Below are 19,704 nucleotides of genomic sequence, written 5' to 3' on the forward strand. Positions count from 1 at the left end.
CTCCTGCTTCTTGTCAGGCCTCGGGCAGCAACTCCCAGCTCAGTAGCAGTCGAATGGAAGGTGCTGCTTCTCCCTACAAACCTCCTGTCCTTGGGTTAAGGGCGGCCATTGCCTCCACCATTTCTGCTCCTGTTCTGATAAGGTCAGTTCTAAAAAACCTCTGGCGAGGAACCTCCTCCGCTCTTGTCACTCTCCCGGCTCCTTGCCCTCCGGAGGTTGGGAGCCGATGATCCCGGCCGTGCCCGGCAGCGTCCGGCCGGGCTGACCGCACCGGGGACACTGCCAGGGACAGGGGACCTGCCGTGAGCTGCCGTCGTGCCTGCGATGCCGTGGCCCCGGGATGCTCCTCGGCAGCACTCGGAATTCCCGACACAGCCGCAGCTGCGGGAAACGCGCCTCTTCTGCGGAAACAGCCGAGCCCGTGGGGGGCGCGGGGGGACCCGGGACCGCACCGCTCGGGGCCGCTCCCAGCGCCGGCGGCGCGTCCGTGCCCGCGGCCAGCGGGTGCCACCGAGTGCCAGCGGGTGCCACCGAGTGCCAGCGGGTGCCAGCGGGTGCCAGCGGGTGCCACCGCCGCGGGCGAGCGCCGCGGGGCCGGGCCTGGCCGGGCCGCCGCCCCCCCGGGCCGGCAGCGGGCGGCGCGGCGGGACCGGCGGCAGCGGCAGGATGGTGAGCGGGGCGGCGGGGCGGGCCGGGACAGACAGACAGACACACACACAGACACACAGACGGACAGACGGCTCCTGCCGGGGACCGACAGATAGACAGACAGCCCCTGCCGGGGACGGACGGACAGACAGACGGGCAGCCCGTGTCGCTGGCTCCCAGCCCGAGCGCCGTGCCGGGACCGGGTGCTGCCCCGCAGGCTCTGGGGCGTTCGGACCGCACCGTGCCGGGGCTGTAGCGCAGTGGCAGCGCTGCTCGGGCCGCTCTTTCGGCGTGCCCCCGGTCCCAGCGCGGTGTGCCGGCGCTGCCGCAGCGGCCGGGCACGGCCGGGTCCCCGCGGTGCCGCAGGCGAGCGGGGCCGGGGCTGCTCTGCCCGCGCTGCAGCGCCGGCACACCGCACCCCCGGCCGGCCGTGCCTCGGCCCCTCCGCAAAACGCCGCTGCCTGATGCTCTCTCCTGCTGAGCGCTCGTGAAACGCTGAGGAAAACGCTGCGCTGTTTACCGAAAAGATGTAATGGCTGTCCAACATTATTACTTTCTCGTTAGGCCGTCAAGCGTTATTACTTTTTCTCCTGCAATGTAAAATTAGCAGAGGAGTCTGAAATACAAAAAGGTGGCGGGTTGGGGCAATGTTTGAAAAACCAGTACATCTTTTCCATGTTCATATATTTGCTTTTGCAGTATGGATTTATAAACACTTGCCTGAAGTCTTTGGTGGTTGAAAAGTATGGTGAAGAAACATGGGAAAAATTAAGGTAATGTGTTCCCAATAAATGTAGTGCATTGCAAGAAAGTGCTCAGGAATTCAGCAGAAGGGGATATAATTTCTTATTGGTAGATGGTAGCTGATGTGTATCTCAAGTAATTACTAGGAGTAACTAACAGGGCAAAAGCAATAGGTTCTTGCCTTGTAACACCTCATCCTCTGATACTAATTTGTCCCAATTAACTTGTCATATCAGATAATTAAAGATGACATTTAGTCTCATGGACAATTTTGCAATAGACTCACTGGCTCACTGTGACAATATTGAGAAGTAATTACACAGAAAAGATGTCATCCTTATTAAAGTCAGTTTAATTCCAGTACTCAGAAAAGCACCTAGTCACAGAATCACAGATCATCTGGTTCCAACCCCCCTGCCATGAGTAGGGATTCTTCCACTAGACTAGGCTTCTCAAAGTCCCATTCAATCCGGCCTTGTATCATCTCTGGTTTTGTCTTGTTTTTATGAGCTATATGGAATTTCCAAGATACATAAATAATACTTAGATGCCATATAATCCATCCACCAAATATTATCATCCATTGAAGCCAATATAAAAAAAAAATCAGCATGTTTGGGGAGCCCCAAGAACTTGATATTGTGGACACATTGAACAGCACACCAGTAGAGCTGAGAACAAACTAAGACTCCACTTGCTGTAGCACCCTACAGTATGATGTCTTAATCCTTGAAAGAGTTTACTGTAATACCATAATGTGAAATAGCAGAAATTGTAAGGTGGACACCACCATTCAGCCATGTTAAAGCAATTTAATGAAAGCAGTTTAATCTAATTACATCATTAGGTGAGGTAGTATGTTTCAATATAATGCTTGAGGGAGGTTGAGGAGTGCATTCACTGCAAACAGTACTTAAGAAATGCCGGTTAGGTCACCCAAGCATGTTGTATGTACAGCGCTGCTGAGACAAGAATATTGTCTTCTCTGTTGTAGGCTGCAGGCTGGAGTCCAGGATTCCTTCTTGACTTTTGAGGTTTACAAAGATGAGATCACAATGCAGCTTGTCGACAAAGCCTGCAAAGTATTAGGTATGTGTTAGCAGGCCTCAAAAATGGATCATCCTGGGTCAAGCCTGAGACTGCAGCCCAGGTTTTGTCTCTTGTGCCCTTGGGAATGCTTTCCCTATCTTGCAAATTTTCTACCTTCAATCTTAATCCACCTGACAGCATTGCAAGACCTTCCAAACCTTTCTTATTCTTTAAGATATCTTTATTTTGCCAGGTGTTCCTGCTGACATTGTTCTGAGGGAGTTTGGAAAGTATTTCTTTGAATTCTGTAAGCGCTCAGGCTATGACCACATGCTGAGGACACTGGGTGGAAATCTCTATGAGTTCATAGAGAACCTGGATGCATTGCACAGCTACCTGTCCCTTTCTTATCAGGCAAGTCTGAATAGTAACTGCTGAGCAGGTATGGATGGACTCTGCCAGAGTTCATAACACAAGGAACAGCATCTCAGAGGTGTGAATAAATAATGAAAAAATCACCAAAGCATGTTCTCATCTGCTATGTTCTGAAAAATTGCTCCAAATGTTAGGGCAATTTCTAAAAATGACTGGGTTTGACTAGTCCTCAACATTAGGCATTATTTACTACGTTGGCTCTAATGCATAGCAGATTTTTATTCACAGGTGAAAATATTTAGTTTTCTGTTTTTCAGCTTATTTATATTACAGTTTATGTTATTAAGGTATGAGATGCTTTCGTACTACTGGAATTAATCGGTAGACTTTTTCAGAAAAAAAGATATTGAGGTTTTGGTTTTAGTTGTGTTTGGTTTTTTTCCTCAGGAGATGAATGCACCATCTTTTAGAGTAGAAAAGAATGAAGATGGATCAATGCATTTACATTACTATTCAGACAGAAGAGGTCTGTGCCATATTGTACCAGGTAATGAGACTAAATGCACAGTACAGATCAATGCCATAGATATACAGAGTAATCATATATTTGCAGATGCACTCAGAGTTCAGTATCTTTTTTCAGATGAGGCCTGGCCATGGAATTGAAGCCTGGCAGAGTTCAGTGTCCAGACACCCGAACTCCTCATTTCCCTACTGCCTGATCACTCCTAGCTCCCAGTAGCTTTCATCAAAATTTATTGTATGGCAACGCAGGCCATAAATGTCCATTCTTGCTATATTTCCTCCCTGGAAGAAAAAATAAGTTCATGATGTGTATTGTGTCTAACTGTTTATTAATTCTCAGCGACTCGTGCTTTTTAAATTACAGTGAAGTAGAAATTCTACTTCAGAGTTGAGTTGAAGACATTCATCCACCCTGTAGAACATCCAATCTGTAAAACTCCTACTGAACCCTGCTCCAGACTGAATCTTTTACCAGCATTTACCAGAATCTCCAGAGCTGTACTTGGGCAACCATTAGAGAGCTGTAGGTCTGTAAGAGACAATCATGTTCCTTTCTTTCATAAATGATGCTGAATTTAGAAGTTCATCAAAACGTCCCCCTTTGTCAAAACTTATTTGATATTGAAGGCACAGAATTATTTGGAGTTTCAGACAGAGCTTTTGTTGTCATTTTGATGTCCAGTATTTTGCCCAATACCTAACCAGAAATGAGAGAACTGATTGTGCATCTGCATGAAAGATATTTCCTTCCTTTCAAAATATAACATTCTTCAATGACTGAAATAGATTGTATAGCAGAATCTCTTTAGACTCCCTGCACACTTTGGGTTGATGGGAATTCATATCACTGCTCGATGGCTACTTGAACACATTCTTCAGATATCCTGCTGAGCTGCTCCTAGTGAAAATCAGCATTTGTCCTCAGCCAAGGCAAAAGCAGCAGTAACTTTAAAGCTGACCTCCTATGTGCATATTCTCATCATGGCAATGGTAGCAGGAATGACATGCCTTGCTTTCTTCTTCCAGAGTCCTTTGGAAAAGTGATTTCTGAAACAGTGAAATTCCACTGTGGGCCCTCTGAAAGGGGAATTGAAAAGGTTTTGTTCTTGGCAGTACCTTATCTTTTGTTTCCCCTTCAGGAATCATCGGTGCAGCAGCCCTGGATTTTTTTAACATTGAGATTTCAATGAAAATAGTCAATCAAACAGAAGAAGAAGAAAGAACTGGGAAAAAAGAACATATTGTTTTTCTTGTCACTCAAACCCCTCTATTTCCATGCAAGGAAAGAAATGAACTTTCTTCCTCATCTCAATGTCTTGTTGACTCCGAAAAACAAATTGAGAACCAACTGAATAAAGAGGTATTTTAATATTCATAATCACCATATTACTGAAATGTATTTGAAATAAAAACACCCTTGTATTTCTCTTTGGATTTATTTCAACAGGACCTTGAAAAAGCCAAGAATGCAATTGGGGACAGAGGAAACTCTGTTTGTCCTGTTAAGAAAAGTCACTGGAAAACATTAAGAGGAATAATCACATTAGGAAAAGGTGAGAGATCATTCAGAGGGAGCTCATCACCATTTCTGAGTCTCTTCAGTTAGAAAGTCAGTAAGCTTCCCTATCCCCACCCACCCATCCATTTTGAACTTAGCATTTATATTTCCTCTGCAACTTTTCAAAATGTTTCTGGTTGAGTTTCTTTCAGTTTGACATTGATGATCAAAGAAAAATTGCAGATAATAAGCATGCTTAGTAATGACAGATACTTAAATGGAATATGACCTGTCACTTTTGTCTCCTAAACAGGGCTTTCATCTGAAAATTGTTCTTCTATAAAATGCCATTCTGTGGTGAATTTGATTCTTCATTCTCATGTCACTTGGTTTAAGATGCTGAATTTAAAAGTGTATTTTTAACTTGGTAGATACTACTACTCCTTTCCAAAATTATCAACTGTAGTAAATTTTGAAAGCCAATTTACATCCTCCACTAGCAAAAGTCTTCTGCTAATCTAATAACCTCTGTTCTTGCCTATATGTATTAGATGTTTATATATGTTTATAAAATGGAAGGAATTTTTCTGTTAGGATCTTCTGATTCCCCAAAAGGCATGAGAATCTAGCTCAGTATTGCCAAGATGTCTGCATTCTGGTATGAGTGAAAAATTGAACCTGGTATCACCTGGTGCAGTGTCACATGCATTACAAGGGCAGATAGACTAAGTAAGCAATTAATATATATTTAAAGTAAAATTTTAGACTAGCATTATTACTAAAGAAAAATAAATTCATTAGCTGTAAGTGTGAGTTACCAAGAGCCAGACTGTGATAAATTAAAAACCCACACTGACTTCCCCTGAAGCAGTAAGAAGTCTAAAAGCTAGGTTCTAAGTTTGTGATATTTTTCACCAGAGTGACTTGAACATTTGCTCTCAGCAGAACTTACTGAGTAACTGTCATAGCCTTCAGGGGGAAAGGGATCACTGGAAGTAATCATCATTTTGATTCTGGTGGGTTACTGGGAATCTAAGTTTATACCATGAAGATGAAAGGGTTTGGGTGCTTCATTCAAAAGATGAACTCTTTTGATATTTTACCCATTGTATTCCTTTTACAAAAGTATCTGCGAGTAAGCACAAACTACTCTGTAGGTCTGTGACCATTTTGTAAAAAATCTCAGGGTAAGTAAAATAGAAACCAAACAGTAATTCTGTCTCTGTGCTGTGGACATTTTATATGTGATTTCTTGTAAAAATCCCAGATTACACTGTTTTTTTTTCTTCTGTAAGTGTTCTTGGTAGCGGGCAAAATGTATTAAATCCACCTCTGTGCACATTTTTTGTGGGATATATTGCTGTGGCATCTGCAGATTCATAGAGAAGTAACATCTACAGTTGTTCATCTATTGTTATTTTTTCCACATAATTTCATGCATCTAAGTGCTCTGTGGTTTTTGTTTGCTTAAGTTTTAAACACTTAGCGGACTCAGGTTAGTTGCTAATCAGCTGTGGATTACGCTGCAGAGCATTTGGTACAGATGTGTGCACATTTCTGGGCCCACACACTGTTTGCTTTGTCTTCACTCACTATGATATAGGGTCCTGTCTCACTGAGTGATAAAAAGTGATGCTGATTGGTTTTACGAGGTGCAGCCTGATTTTAGAACTACACATTTATCTCGCCACAGGTAAGCTCCTGAGAGGATTTGATCCTGTTTATCCCAAGAGCCTCTGGATTGACACAAAAACATTTTGCAATGGACTTCCTTTCCATATGGTTTTTGACAAAGAGGTAGGACAAGCATGTGGTCAGGGCCCTTAGTTTGCATAAACCTCAAAGTAATTTCCCTCTGTTTTGACTGTCCTACAGTTCCCTGCTGTGTGTGCTCTGTGTGCAGTGTACACTCACAGGATTTGCAGAAATACTCTGTACAGAAACAGGAATCTCCTTTGCATTTATTGAGTTTGCAGTGTCTGAAACAGCTGCCGACATGCCAGCAAGGTTTATTGCAGCAGTTTATCTGTTACCAAATAGTGAGCAGAATTTTTTGAGGTTTCTGGTCACCTTCCTGTCCCTGGATATACCAGAGACAGGTCCCATCCTTTAAACTGGTTTTGCACTTACAGTTTCCCCCTCTCCTCCCAGTTACTCACCTGTCCTGAGGCTCTGAGGGCTTTGCTGGCAGCTGAGGCTCTTTGTGCTTCCTGAGCCTATTCCTACATGCTTCTGCTGGGAGAGCCCAGCTAGCTACTGAATCAGGCAGCATGCAACCCCACTGGGAACCCAAACTCTCTTTACCTTCTAGGGCAGGACTGAGTCTCCTCTCCTGTGCACACAGACTCTGCAGCCCCCTTGGCTGCCCTCTGGCTGGCTCCAGCTCACCTGGGTTCCCACCAAGCTACAGGTCCTCTTGGCTCTGAGCTCTGTGCAGAGAATATTGGCTTAAGACAGGAGCAAAGAAAGGAGAAGCTGAGGATGGGGCAGCAGAAGAAGGCTGAATACTTTCCCCTCTGGGAACCTGTTTTGGCATTGTGCTGACTGAGATTCCAGAGCATATAATCTGCTTCTTGCCACTGCCCACGTCAGCCAAAGTACAGAGTCTTAAACTTTTCAAGAAGGCTAGTATGCATAATTTAATAAAATTACTAGTGTGCAAAGAAGTGAAGTCCTACACCTATTACTGGTAGCCAGGTCAGAGCTTCAATAACTGATGACAAGCCGAGAAGAACATTCCTGCAGAATTTAAGAGCTCAGGTACGGCCAGCAGAATAAAGGAAAATTACTAAACCTTTACACTTTGTTAAGAGAAAGTAATCCCTGGCATCTATTAGAAAATTAATATTTGTCAAGACGTTTTATGCCACAGTAATTTTCATTTTGGAATACAAGACACTCTGGTATCTCTAATTTTCTCCTGCAGCTACCTGTAAGGCAGTTTGTGAGGCAAATACAAATGCAAGCAGGGATAATAGCCGGTAGTTTGGGGGGGTTTTCACAATTGACAGGAAGGAACATTTTAATAACAACATTCCTTTCTTGGGGCTTTGTCTTGCTGTGAAGAGCAGGCATTCAGATCTGTGTAGTGCTACACTGGCAAGGTAAAACTTTGCTCAGAAATAAGCCATGTGCTCTAGAAAAGCTAAGTGTGTGGAAATATGTAAACAGTGATCAGCTGTTGCTTGGTCTGAACCCAAAGGGACATGAATTGTAATATTGTTCCATATTTTCTTTTAAAGCTCAAAGTGAAGCAAGCTGGGGTGAGCATTCAAAAGATTGTACCTGGCATTCAGACCATGGGCATCCGCTTGGATCAGTACTTCAGGATCATTCACCCAGAAGTACCCTTCACCATCTCCAGCATTCAGAAATTCATCAACAGCCAATTTGTTTTCCAGACTAGAAGAGAGATGATGCCTGAGTCGTGGAAAGAGCGGCCAATGCTAGAGCTGAGAGGTACTTCACTGTTTTCAACAGCATAAGTGCTCATATTAAATCAGGAGTTACACTGAGGTGCACTCCTGACCTCACTCAAGTCCTATAAATAGCCCTTGGGCTGTGAGGAGATTACATGGTTCTGTTTAGAGAAACAGTAGATGCTTGGACACAAATTCTGCTATCACCTCACCAGATTTTCAAGGTTTTTAGTCAGAAACAACAACTCTGCTCCTATTTGAAAGGCTTAGAAATGTGGTGGTTTTCTGATGCTGCAAAATCCACTTGTGAATACATGATTTGTTCTTAATTTATGCCTTTGAGGGGAATTATTTGCTCCTGGCTGGGTTTCAAATGTGATTAAAAATAGATTAGTTCTCTGTGTTTTTATTTTCTATAGCACATTTTCAGGTTCTAATTTCTGTCTTCAGACACCCCCCTAAAGCCACGTAAGAGTTTACCATTTAAAATTATCTCAGCGAAAAACAATATTGTATTTGCTTTATTTTTACTGAGAGGACCGAATATGGGATGATACTCTGCTTGGTGTCATTAACTAAAATGACATTTGGTTTAATTGTTCTGTGACTTCAGTTTTTCTTTTCTGAACTATGTAGTGTGAACTAATTTCCTCTTGTCTCCTTTCATCTTTATGTAATGTCAAATCTTGTTTTCCTGAGATTCAGAAGAAAATTGAGAGTTTAGGGACACCTTGAAAAAGGTAATGCTACCAAAACAAGGAACTTTGACTAGTCATGGGTACAATTGTACTTTCTCTTATGCTCTAGGGGTTGATTCACATGTATTTCTGATGTTTCAATCCTCTTAGTTTTAAAGTTGTTCATCCAGTAGCCCTGGGGATGAGGTGAGGGAGAAAGAAAGAAACAGGAGTTCCTAGATTGCTATTTAGAAACCTATGATACTTATGAAGCAAGTTACTACTACTAATAAAAAAATAGAAATAATAATAACAATCACAATCAGAGTTAGAATCAAACCTCAACCAAAACTCAAAAAACTGGATCTCCCACCAAAAATCCCTTTTACCTTTCAGGCATTTTTGTAACTGCTTATTTAGATTATGATAGGAACTGAAAGCTCCAGTTTCCAGGGAGGAAGGTGCCATTGACTCTACTGGCACACCAAATATGCACTGTGAAATGAAACTTCAAATGTTTCGCTTAATCACTGTGAGTTTCAGTTCCCCTGTGCATGATTCTGACTGACTGGCTTCAGGAACAGCTCAAGACCTAGGAGGAGAGGAGGGCAAAATGCAGAGAGGTCCAGAAAGGAGAGATGTGAGCACTGGGGTTCCTCATGAGGAGGAGAGACTTGAATCATAGCTGGGCTCTGCCCAGCACCTGCAGTGAGGAAGTGACTGCTTCCTGGTTCCAAAATTTTGTTATTTGCCTAGTGTGGCTCCTCTGAGCAAGTTCACCTCAAATTCCTAGGAAGTAAATTCCTGTGATCATCCAGACCCTACAGACTTAGAACTCTTCCCCTCAAATTAACACCAGTAATGCTGAGCAGCCCGTGAAAGGCCACACTGCTGAAAACCCCTGCCAACCCTTGTTCCACGCAGGGCAGATGATGTGGATGGAGTCCCTGCAGTGCATGCTGTACCTGTGCTCGCCCTTGCTGCGCACTCTGCACGAGCTGGAGGAGCGGCAGATGCACATTGCAGACATCGCCCCTCACGACGTCACCAGGGACCTGATTCTCCTCAACCAGCAGAGGCTGGCAGAGATGGAGCTCTCAAACCAGCTGGAGAGGAAGAAGGAGGAGCTGAGGATCCTGTCGAAGCACCTGGAGGAAGAGAAGAAGAAGACTGAAGCTCTGCTCTATGCCATGCTTCCCCAGCACGTGGCCAACCAGCTGAAAGAGGGGAAGCGAGTTGAGGCAGGTGAATGAACAGGATGCATTTGGGATGTGTGATTTGTGCAACAGGAGATGGTGATGGAGAGGTTGCAGTGCAGGCACAGCCCCTTTGCCACTTCTCTGGGGCCCATTTGGTGACATCCATGCTTAGGAGGATAATAAAAATTAGGCTATTCTTTCAAAGAAAGCTTTGGAAGCTCTTTGCCAAAATGGTTCCTTAGGTGGTGAAAGGTGGTAGTAGCTGCCCATTCAGTGTATAAAATTCAGTGTTTCAGCAGTAATCTGAGATTTTTGTTTTGACATGGGTATACAGGAAAATATGGGTTCAGAAGTGAAGGGAATAAAGAAAGTGGTCATTGCTAGAAAATTCTCTTAGTACCTCTATGCTATCTATACATTTAGGCTCATGATGATTCCCACTGTTGTTAAGGGTAGCAATAATACACTCAAATCCCTTTAGTAAGCACATATATGAAATTAGGGACAACGAGCTACATGTATCCTGCATATGGTGTATTCAGATATTTGGGTTGTTTGGGATGTGCAATTATTCTTATATTTGATACACTCTTACCCCTCTCCTTCATCTCAGCACCCGTGTATGATTATTACAGCTGAGAGGCTATAGAATGATCTTTTCAAATAAGTCTCAAATAGATACCATGATTGTCCATCCATTACAAACACCACTGCTCTTTCTGCCCACAGGAGAGTTCAAGGAGTGCACTATATTGTTCAGTGATGTGGTGACCTTTACCAACATTTGTGCCCAGTGTGAGCCTATTCAGATAGTTCTCATGTTAAATTCAATGTACCTGAGATTTGACAGACTGACCACAGTGCATGATGTGTACAAGGTAGGTACTGTTCAAAAAAGGCTGCAGAAATTTTTTGCCTTTTTTGGTTTTGTTTGTTTTTGTTTCTGTTGTTTTGGTTTTGTTTGTTTGCTTGTTTTGTTTTTGAATGTACTTAAATCCTCTTCACCACAGCATGATTGTTGATTAAACCATAAAGTATTACCTATTTGTAGTGGCTGCACAAACTGTAAAACAGGGAGAAGTGGAAATTACTGGACAGGAACGCAACTTCTGTCATAGGCTAAAGTCTTTCCACAATGCTAATACCAGAATGACTCTTCTTTCTTATATCTGTCTCTCCCTCCTTTCTCAAATGCCTATCCAACATGAATAATTTGCCTAGTTCTTTTATTTGGACCTCTTCTAAATAGGTCAGTATGTCATTGTATGTTTGGACGGGAAACAGCATTATAAACAATATCCAGGCAATAGCTAGACTTCTATTTCATGGAGATTTTCAGCAATGGTATTGTGTCCTGCTAACCCCCATGGAGCATCAATTAGACCTAGACTGAACATGTGGTCTCCAAATTGTGCTGGAAAGATCAGAGCCCTGACTGGCCTATAATAATAGTGTTATTAACAGTTCCAGAGGTACCAGATTTGATGTGCTGAAGAGCAGTTCCTAAGTTTCTGTCTGTCCCCAGCTCATTAAATATTTAGGAAGGCAGAAATAGTAAAGGGTGAAATCCAAATCTCATTCATTCCTTGCTCAGACAAGGCTTACAGTTCATCCCACAATAAATTGTACTGGGAAATCAGAAGCATTTCTTCCTTGGCAAGGAATCTGTGTTCAATAATTGAAGCATCCAGGATGTGGCCCACAGATTTCAGGATAAATTAGCATCATATTCTATCTAAACCATCCATCATCAGTAAATGATCTGTCACTATAATAATCTCCTTTTGAAGCCTGTATATAACTCCTATTAATATTGAGGGAAGTTACTGGGGTACAGAGAGCAAGGATGAGATTACTATTGCAGGGAATTGGGAAAGAAATGAAATAGTGACATTGATCAAAGAAACTTGGCCCAAGCTTATAAACATCTGAAGTTATGAATAAATCTTGTTAAATTAAATCTTCTACTATGGCTGAAAAATAATTAGAGTATCTATTTGCATTAGTAGCTTTTTACAGTAGTTTTTAATTTGTTACTGAAAATTACTGGCATCACTGTGGGTTTGCCTGTCTGATAGAAGGCATGGACAGGAACACATTCTTTGAGATTGGTGTGCTGAACTGTTTTAAGTCATTGTGCTAATGGACAAACCCAAATACTAAATTATGTTTCCATTCTCCTATTGGTGTTAATTTTAAAGAAAGCCAATTAGTCTAATCTAAAAGATCTCTTGTTTACTGATGATAAATGGGCCAGTGAAGCCTCATAAGAGCAGTTTAGAAAATTTCATTACTGTGTAACAGGCTTTTACAGTGGCTTTTAAACATTGAAGAATTCTCTGTTTCAAACAGGTCTGTTCTATTCCCAGCAAAATTTCTGGTACAGGAACAAAATCCAAAGTATTTCTCAGGTACTTTAGCATGTATTTCAAGGAGACTGGATGCCTGAAGGAGGATGAACCATTCAGCATTTGCCTCACAGGGTGCAGCTGCTGTGGGAAAACAGCTGGTTGTAGGGAAGGATGCTCCCCAGGTGTTTAGCTCACACTGTGTTCTGTAACATCCTGGAGACTGGAAGCTCCTTAATTTTGTGTGAACCCCTTAATCATAATCAGCAGTGAATGGGCTCCCTTGCTTTATTTTGACTTTTAAAAAAATAAATCTCTCTGAAATAAGAAATATGCTTTTGGCACCAGTTGTGAATTAGAGCTAATTAACAGCACTCATCTATCAGGTAAGCTCCTGGCTCAGGAGCTGTGCCTCGGGCTAGCTCTTTGCATATAGCTCTGCCCTGGGTAAGAGGAAGGCAAACACTGACATTTACACAGCAGCCCTTTCTCCTTAGGGTCTCTCACACTGACATCTAAAGTGGGTCAAGTGAGCAGAGACAGAATGAGATGAAATTTTTAGTGTGGAGTGAAGGAAAGCATCTCCATCTTAAGGAAACGCACGTGTGCTAAAGCTTTTCTGTGATTGGAAGCATTTTTTAAGAGAAAGGGGCAGTTGGTGCAGATAAGAAGAGCCCTGAACGGCAAAACACTAACCTGAGTGAGATAAACTTGGCGTGCTCATGTGCTTGTCTCTCTCAATTAAAGGTGGAGACCATTGGAGATGCCTACATGGTGGTAGGAGGGGTCCCTGTGCCTGTGCCCACTCATGCGGAGCGAGTTGCTAATTTTGCCTTGGGCATGATAATGGCAGCCAAAGGAGTACAGAACCCAGTGTCTGGAAATCCTATCCAAGTAAGTTAACACAAAGGTGCATGTGTGTCTGTCTGCTTCTTGTGCTGAGCTTCTGCTTCATGTGTTGCAGCAGCAGCTCAAAGAGCTGCTTCTGGCTCCTCTTTGACTTTGGGCAAGGCCCACTTGGGCACATTTTCATGAAGAGCCTCTCCCTGTGGATATTTGATCTCATACTGGTGTCCAGTGTTGCGTTGAGATAAACTTTTTGGTGGCTGGATAGCGTTAAGAAAGATGCTAAATAACAAGTGACATTTTTGGGGGGTGTTTTATGTCTCTGTAAAGATTCGAGTTGGGATCCATACAGGTCCTGTCCTGGCAGGGGTTGTTGGGGAGAAGATGCCTCGTTACTGCCTGTTTGGAGACACAGTGAACATCGCCTCCCGCATGGAGAGCCACGGCGTGCCCAGCAAAATCCACCTCAGCTCCAGTGCCTACCAGTGAGTAACTGGCATGGAAACTTCACCTCCTCAAATCTGTGATAAAACACACTGCCCTGGCAGCTGCACCTCTCAGTGTAGATGGTGTTTAGTCACTCATTTAGGCACCTTGTAAAGGAGAGTCACTGCTTGTAAAGAAGTTTGGTGGGGTTTTTTTGGTAATTGTGTTGGTTTAGCAGGGATGGTAAAAACTAATTAGTGATTGACTTTGAAACTGACAACCAGTTAAATACAGGTATACACCTCTGGGTCACACAGGCTTATTATTCCAAATGTACTTACTGTAAATGTTGTAAATTATTCCAAATGTGCTTATATATAGAAGCAGAGGTTTGAGAGTCTCCATCCTAGAGAGCGAAATACTAAAAAAAAAAAAAAATTGTGATAGCTTATTTGGAAATACTGATAAATTGATGTAGGTGTAGAAAGACAGAACATTTAGAACATTGAATAACAAGAGGTTTAAAATCTTTCTGATTGAGCACCATAATTTGTAGTGAAACTGTTTTATTTACACTTACTAAGGATTAACTGCATAAACAGCTGTCCTCTTCATGCTGTGATTTACTTTCCAGAAACTCATGTTCGTAAAAAATTAATGCTGCATTTTCAAGAACTTTATGTTTGCATAAAATCTGTATGCAAGAGTGGAAGCAAAGACAAACTACAAAGGAAGGAGTACAACAACATTGGGCACATAGGAATGATGTTGGGAAAATGAGAACTTAGCTGGCATTGAAAGGGGCAACAAAGTTCAAAGACAGTCAGAGGAGCTTCTGCAGTGTTAGAATATAAATAGAAACATGGACCTGCTGTGGCAGGTGATTTAGTGACAGTGCCCTGAAGAAAGGCTGAGTTACTCAAGGCCTCCCTTTCTTTGGACTTCACTGCTGAAATTTTCAAGGCCCTGCACCACGAGTCAGGGTTCAAGGAGTAGTGAACTGTGAGTACTGGAAGCGTCAGAGCAGAGGTCTTTTTGAGACATCTCAATCTGCAGAAATAATGCATGGGAGCAGGAGGGACCTGAGGTAATGAGAGCTGGGTGATGGCACTGCAGACCTGCTGGCTGTCAGGCCATGACTGTCAGCACCATAGCAGGTGAAGAAAGCTACAGCTGTATGGAAAAAAGGCAAGGGGGACACTGTGAAACTGAAGGCTGATCAGCCTTATGTCAGTCCCAGAGAAAATCAAATGACCATTTTTGGACACACAAAAAAGGCAATTGGGAATAGCAAGTGTGGATGTAAAATAAATTAGTCAATCATGCTTGACAGACCTGATTGCCTTCTCTGATTAAATGACTGGGGATAATTCTGTCTAGCTGATATTGGCTGCCTCAATTCGTAATTTCTATTTACTGGTAAATAAGAACCCTCCACCCTACTGAAGTATTTGACTGTGTGATGCATTAATTTTTGATCAGGCTGTATGTGTAAAGCTATGAAAGCGCAGCAAGCTTGAATAAACAGTTGAAACAAATCCTCAGTTGTTCACAAATTGAGACTCTTTTTCCCAGACTGTTGTGATTTGATCATTCAGATCTTTTAAAACATCAATGTAATTTTTACTTGTCTTGAATTTTCATGTGTCATTTTGCTTCTGATATTTTAGGTGCCTAAAATACAAGAATTTTGAGATTACTGAAAGAGGAGAAATAGAAGTAAAAGGCAAAGGGAAAATGCACACATACTTCCTCATTAGAAATAAATCTGCAACTGAGAATGAGATTATGGGAAGGCCAATGAAAGATTTAGATTCTGGCCCTGAATCTGCTCAGTCCTTTCCAGAAGGCAAGACTGAAACCATACCAAGTTCTCATCAGCCAGGTAGAGTCAACTCAACACATATTTTTGTCCTTGAACAAATGAACGTAAAAACAATCCAATTGAATGTCCTTCTGTGTTCTTCTTCCAGCTACTCAGACTCAGCAAAAGAAGGACCAGACCCCAACTATTGCAATGAAGTATGTTGATGGCCCCATGGATGCACAAAACAGCCTCAAAAGAAGAAATCAGATCAAAGTTGGAGATGTACCAGGTAGTTATTTAGTTCCCATCTCACAAAGACCACAGAACTAGGAAGCAACTGAGGCTTAATCTTGCAAGTTCTTTATATTCATCTTCTGAATAACCATAGTTTTACTCAAGCCAGAAATTCATGCCAACATATACACATTACCCGTCTGCACATTCTTTAGGGCCAGACAAATTTCACCTTTGGAGCAATCCCAGGTGTTGATTGTGCACTAGTTAGAAAGAAGCTGACAGAGCTGTCAAGCCTCAGAGCCCTTCTGGGAGTGCAAATAGGATGGATAAACATTAGACAGCTCTTCACAGGCACAGACCCATGAACTGTTCATGTACACATCTTTTCCTAGAAAAGATCTAGTTATGGGGGAGCCTTACCAGCTCAAGAGTGACCTCAGTCCTGTCTTCTGCAGGAGTCAGAAGGATTTATTGCCATGCTCATGTTGTGTGACCAAAGTTCATTCTCCTTTGAAGTAACTGATACTGGGAGATAACAGATTTGATGCCATAACAACCTAATCTAATGCAGCAAGTCTTGTAGTTCTATTTATGTGTTTTGTGGATTTTATACAGACTAAATATGTTGTCACTAATTACTAGAAAATATTTTACTGCCTTCCCTCCCACCTGCTCTAGATGTGGTGGTTAAGCTAGTATGTGGTGTGCTGACAAACAGAAACCTCTCTGGTCCTTAAAAACTCACACTGAAGGAGTGTTTCCTTTCAGGCAAAACTTGTGATTCCAAAAGCGATGGGAGTCTCCATGGCAACCAGCATGCAGATGATGGTCCTCATCCTCCAAACCAGGGAAGAGTCAGACCTACTGCTGAAGAGCCACAGAACAGAAATGTTCGCTCTAATTTTTGCACTTTACTCTAAGTTTCTTATTTTTACATTAAACAGAGAAAAATTATTATGATTTTGTGCATTTTGCTGTTATGGGACTGATTTTGTATATGAGTACCTCATGATTTTGTAAAAAAAAAAAAAAAGAAAAAAAGAAAAAAGACATTTCATCACAGTTTTCAGTAAAAATAAAACAGCGGAGGACATTTTTTAAATCCATCTCTGTGGGCCATATAATACTCCCAGTGGAGAAAGAAACCCTTGCAGGATACTTTGAAGATGCATTTTCAGCCTGTGCCACATCTTTGAATATCCTTGTGTATAAGTCATGTGTTGGTATCTGATGCAGCAATCGAGAAAGAGGTGACTCATCCAGCTAGAAATATTCCTACTCAAATGAGCACTTGCCATAAAAGAAACATTCCCTGAAGTGACCATCTGTCTTGACTCCAGCACAGCCAGCAACTTCCCCATGTGAGGTTAACAGCACTCCACCTATGTTTTAACTGCAATAACAGCTTAATTTCTGAACACATCATTTGTTGGGTAAAGGCATTATGAAGTAGAAGTGCAGAATAGATATATAACAGCCTGTATTTTTTGCCTGAAGAGAGAATAATATGTACTTGATCGTAGCCAACAGTAAACGAGAGCATCTGTGATCTCTGAACCAGCCATACATACTTGTGCATAGAAGGACATGGAAATGGTGGAGCTACAAAGCATCAGATTTGTCCCGACTGATTTGTCACTGAAGGACTGTTCAAGGCCTGCAGCCTATTTGAGACCTTCACATGAGTTTCAAGTTTATGTCTCATTTTTTCACCCCAGCTAAACAGAAAAAGATTCAGGACTGCAGGAGGAGACTGTCAGTGCTGGAATTAATGTTGCTAGCATTATTGAAAACAACAGCATTAGAGACCAACGTTACCTGGTATCAGAAGCTGTTCAACTGAAATATTTCCATGCTGATATATTCTTACATTATGCCTGATCACAGATGGGAGAGAAAAATTGAAGTTCGTTTGTCAGGGATTTCAGAGAGAGGAGCAAAAATACAATGGATATAAAGGTTGTAGACAATTTGGTGCATCATAAATTGTGCTCTCACTCCTATAAATGGAGCTTGCAATAGGTGGCTGACTTTGACAGAGGATGTGCCCTGCACACTGATTTATTACCCCTGGGTGTGGATTCATCGACTAAGGATGCAGGCATGAGACCAATGTGAACTCTGGGCAAGAACTCACTGGAGAAGGTGATAATGTTACTCCTCTCTAACAGTCTGGAGCATCACATTTCCACCTCTGTGTCTGCAGCAAGAGTGAGGCTCTTTAGACACCAGAGAGAGAGCTAAGACTGATGAAAGACATCTCCTCCTCTCTATAGTACAGCCAGATGAAATTTCACCTGGTTAGATTTTTTTTTTTCCAAATCTCTGAGACAGGAGCTCCATGGTCCAGGAGCTCAGCAGCTGAGTCTACAGGAACAATTAGTGCAATTAGAGCAGCAGAGGAGGATGCAGACAGTGAAACCATCGGTGCTGCTCTCCATGCAAGAAGTGTTCCAGGGGGGTTGCTAGGTGTGGTCCCATGTAATGAATACCTGTTAGCTTTTGGAGCACCTCATTAGCACATCCTCTGCCTTAGCTTCGTCCAGAAGAGATCCATTTGTGTGCTGTGAGACCACTCTACTGAGAGAAACAAAGTATGGTAAGTGGGTTTGAGCAGGAAATTCCCTCAGGAGTGTACTCCTGACTGACTGAAATGCTGTTGCAGGCACACCCTGTAACAATAAGACCTTCCACCATACAGCTGAGCAGCACCATTCAGGGAGGCCAATTTTATGAATGGAAAGCTTTACTTATTTATTTGGATTTTGTTATCTAAGTATTGTTCATTATTTTGGCAAGGGAAAGATCTGCTGTATGTTGATGCTGTGTCTAAAGGTTGTAATTGTTAAGTTGGGTATCAAGATCTCAAACCCTGGACTCTGCTACCCTCAGACACACAATATAAATATCACCTTCACTCTTGGTAGCTCCTCCCCAACGTCCCAGTGCTCATGGCTTTGTGCTTCTGCAGTACAACTGTGGCTTTAAAAAGACTTTCCTGAAGAATGAGAATACCCAATTTCTCTCAATCACAATGATGTGAAAGTGAAGTAACAGTTGAATCAGCACTATCCCAGTGATTGAAGTTAGGAAGGAGCTCTGGCAAGACTTTTGTGTCTCCAGCCTAGGGATGTTTCAGTACTCTTGACTAATCTTGCTGATGGAGTGGAGAACACTTCAAATAACAAATGGCAGTGAGGACTCTGTCATTATTGGCATTTGCTGTGGACATCTAAAGCCACTTTAGTCCCAAGCACAAGTGTGACACAGGAGTTGACACCTCTCAGTGGCCTGTGTGAATGCAGCAGGGAAGCTCTTGCTGACTCTGGTGCTTTTGCAGTCCCACACCTGTGTGGCTGAACATCACTGACCACTTCTCTGAAAAAAAGAATTTCCAGTTGGAAATGGTCCGACCAGTCTGGCCACCAGTGAATAGGGTCTGGTATATAATCTGAGGTTTAATATAGATATACTACAGAGTTATAGGCAGAAGCCCAGAACTCCTCTGAACATGTATGGATCATCTTGGGAAGAAGAAAGAAAAGAACCATGACTTAATTGCTGCCAGCATCTCTCTGTCCTTTAACACTTGCTTTGCTTAAACCTGCACTTCTTGCACTGAACAAGCTGTGGGTGTTTAATATTGGAATGTTTTAATTGCCAGTAACTGCTCCATGGTAAGTTAATTCACGCTGTATTGTGGTAAAAATGGTGTGCTCAGTGGTTTCTCTGTGGCATCTGCTACAATCTGGTTCTCCTGGAGGGGCAGAGCTGGGTCAAATCTGCACAACTGCTTCTAAAAATCAGTGCGCCTGTGCATCATCATGTGTTCTTAAATCTGTAGGCACTGCTAAAGACTGCAAAAATATAATTCAGAAATAAATCTTTTCATTCATGCACCGATTGCCATTTGTCAGTGACTGCTT

General features: G+C 42.5%; 1 protein-coding gene across 1 annotated transcript; it reads left to right on the top strand.

Annotated features, from left to right (window-relative positions):
- Positions 1–324: 324 nt before the first annotated feature.
- On the top strand, positions 325–19,682 carry LOC136295343 (guanylate cyclase soluble subunit beta-2-like). Its single transcript, XM_066193841.1, has 16 exons — positions 325–1,014; positions 1,213–1,421; positions 2,387–2,481; positions 2,675–2,835; positions 3,244–3,343; positions 4,461–4,681; positions 4,769–4,874; positions 6,513–6,616; positions 8,062–8,278; positions 9,840–10,160; positions 10,844–10,992; positions 13,210–13,356; positions 13,639–13,793; positions 15,405–15,619; positions 15,708–15,830; positions 16,547–19,682. The coding sequence occupies exons 1-16, from the start codon at positions 325–327 to the stop codon at positions 16,696–16,698; spliced, it is 3,165 nt and encodes a 1,054-aa protein (XP_066049938.1). The 3' UTR covers positions 16,699–19,682.
- The last annotated feature ends 22 nt before the right edge of the window (positions 19,683–19,704 follow it).

Source organism: Chamaea fasciata, unplaced genomic scaffold, assembly GCF_029207755.1.
Source record: "Chamaea fasciata isolate MVZ Bird 193981 ecotype frontalis unplaced genomic scaffold, bChaFas1.0.hap1 SCAF_11, whole genome shotgun sequence".
NCBI lineage: Eukaryota > Metazoa > Chordata > Aves > Passeriformes > Sylviidae > Chamaea > Chamaea fasciata.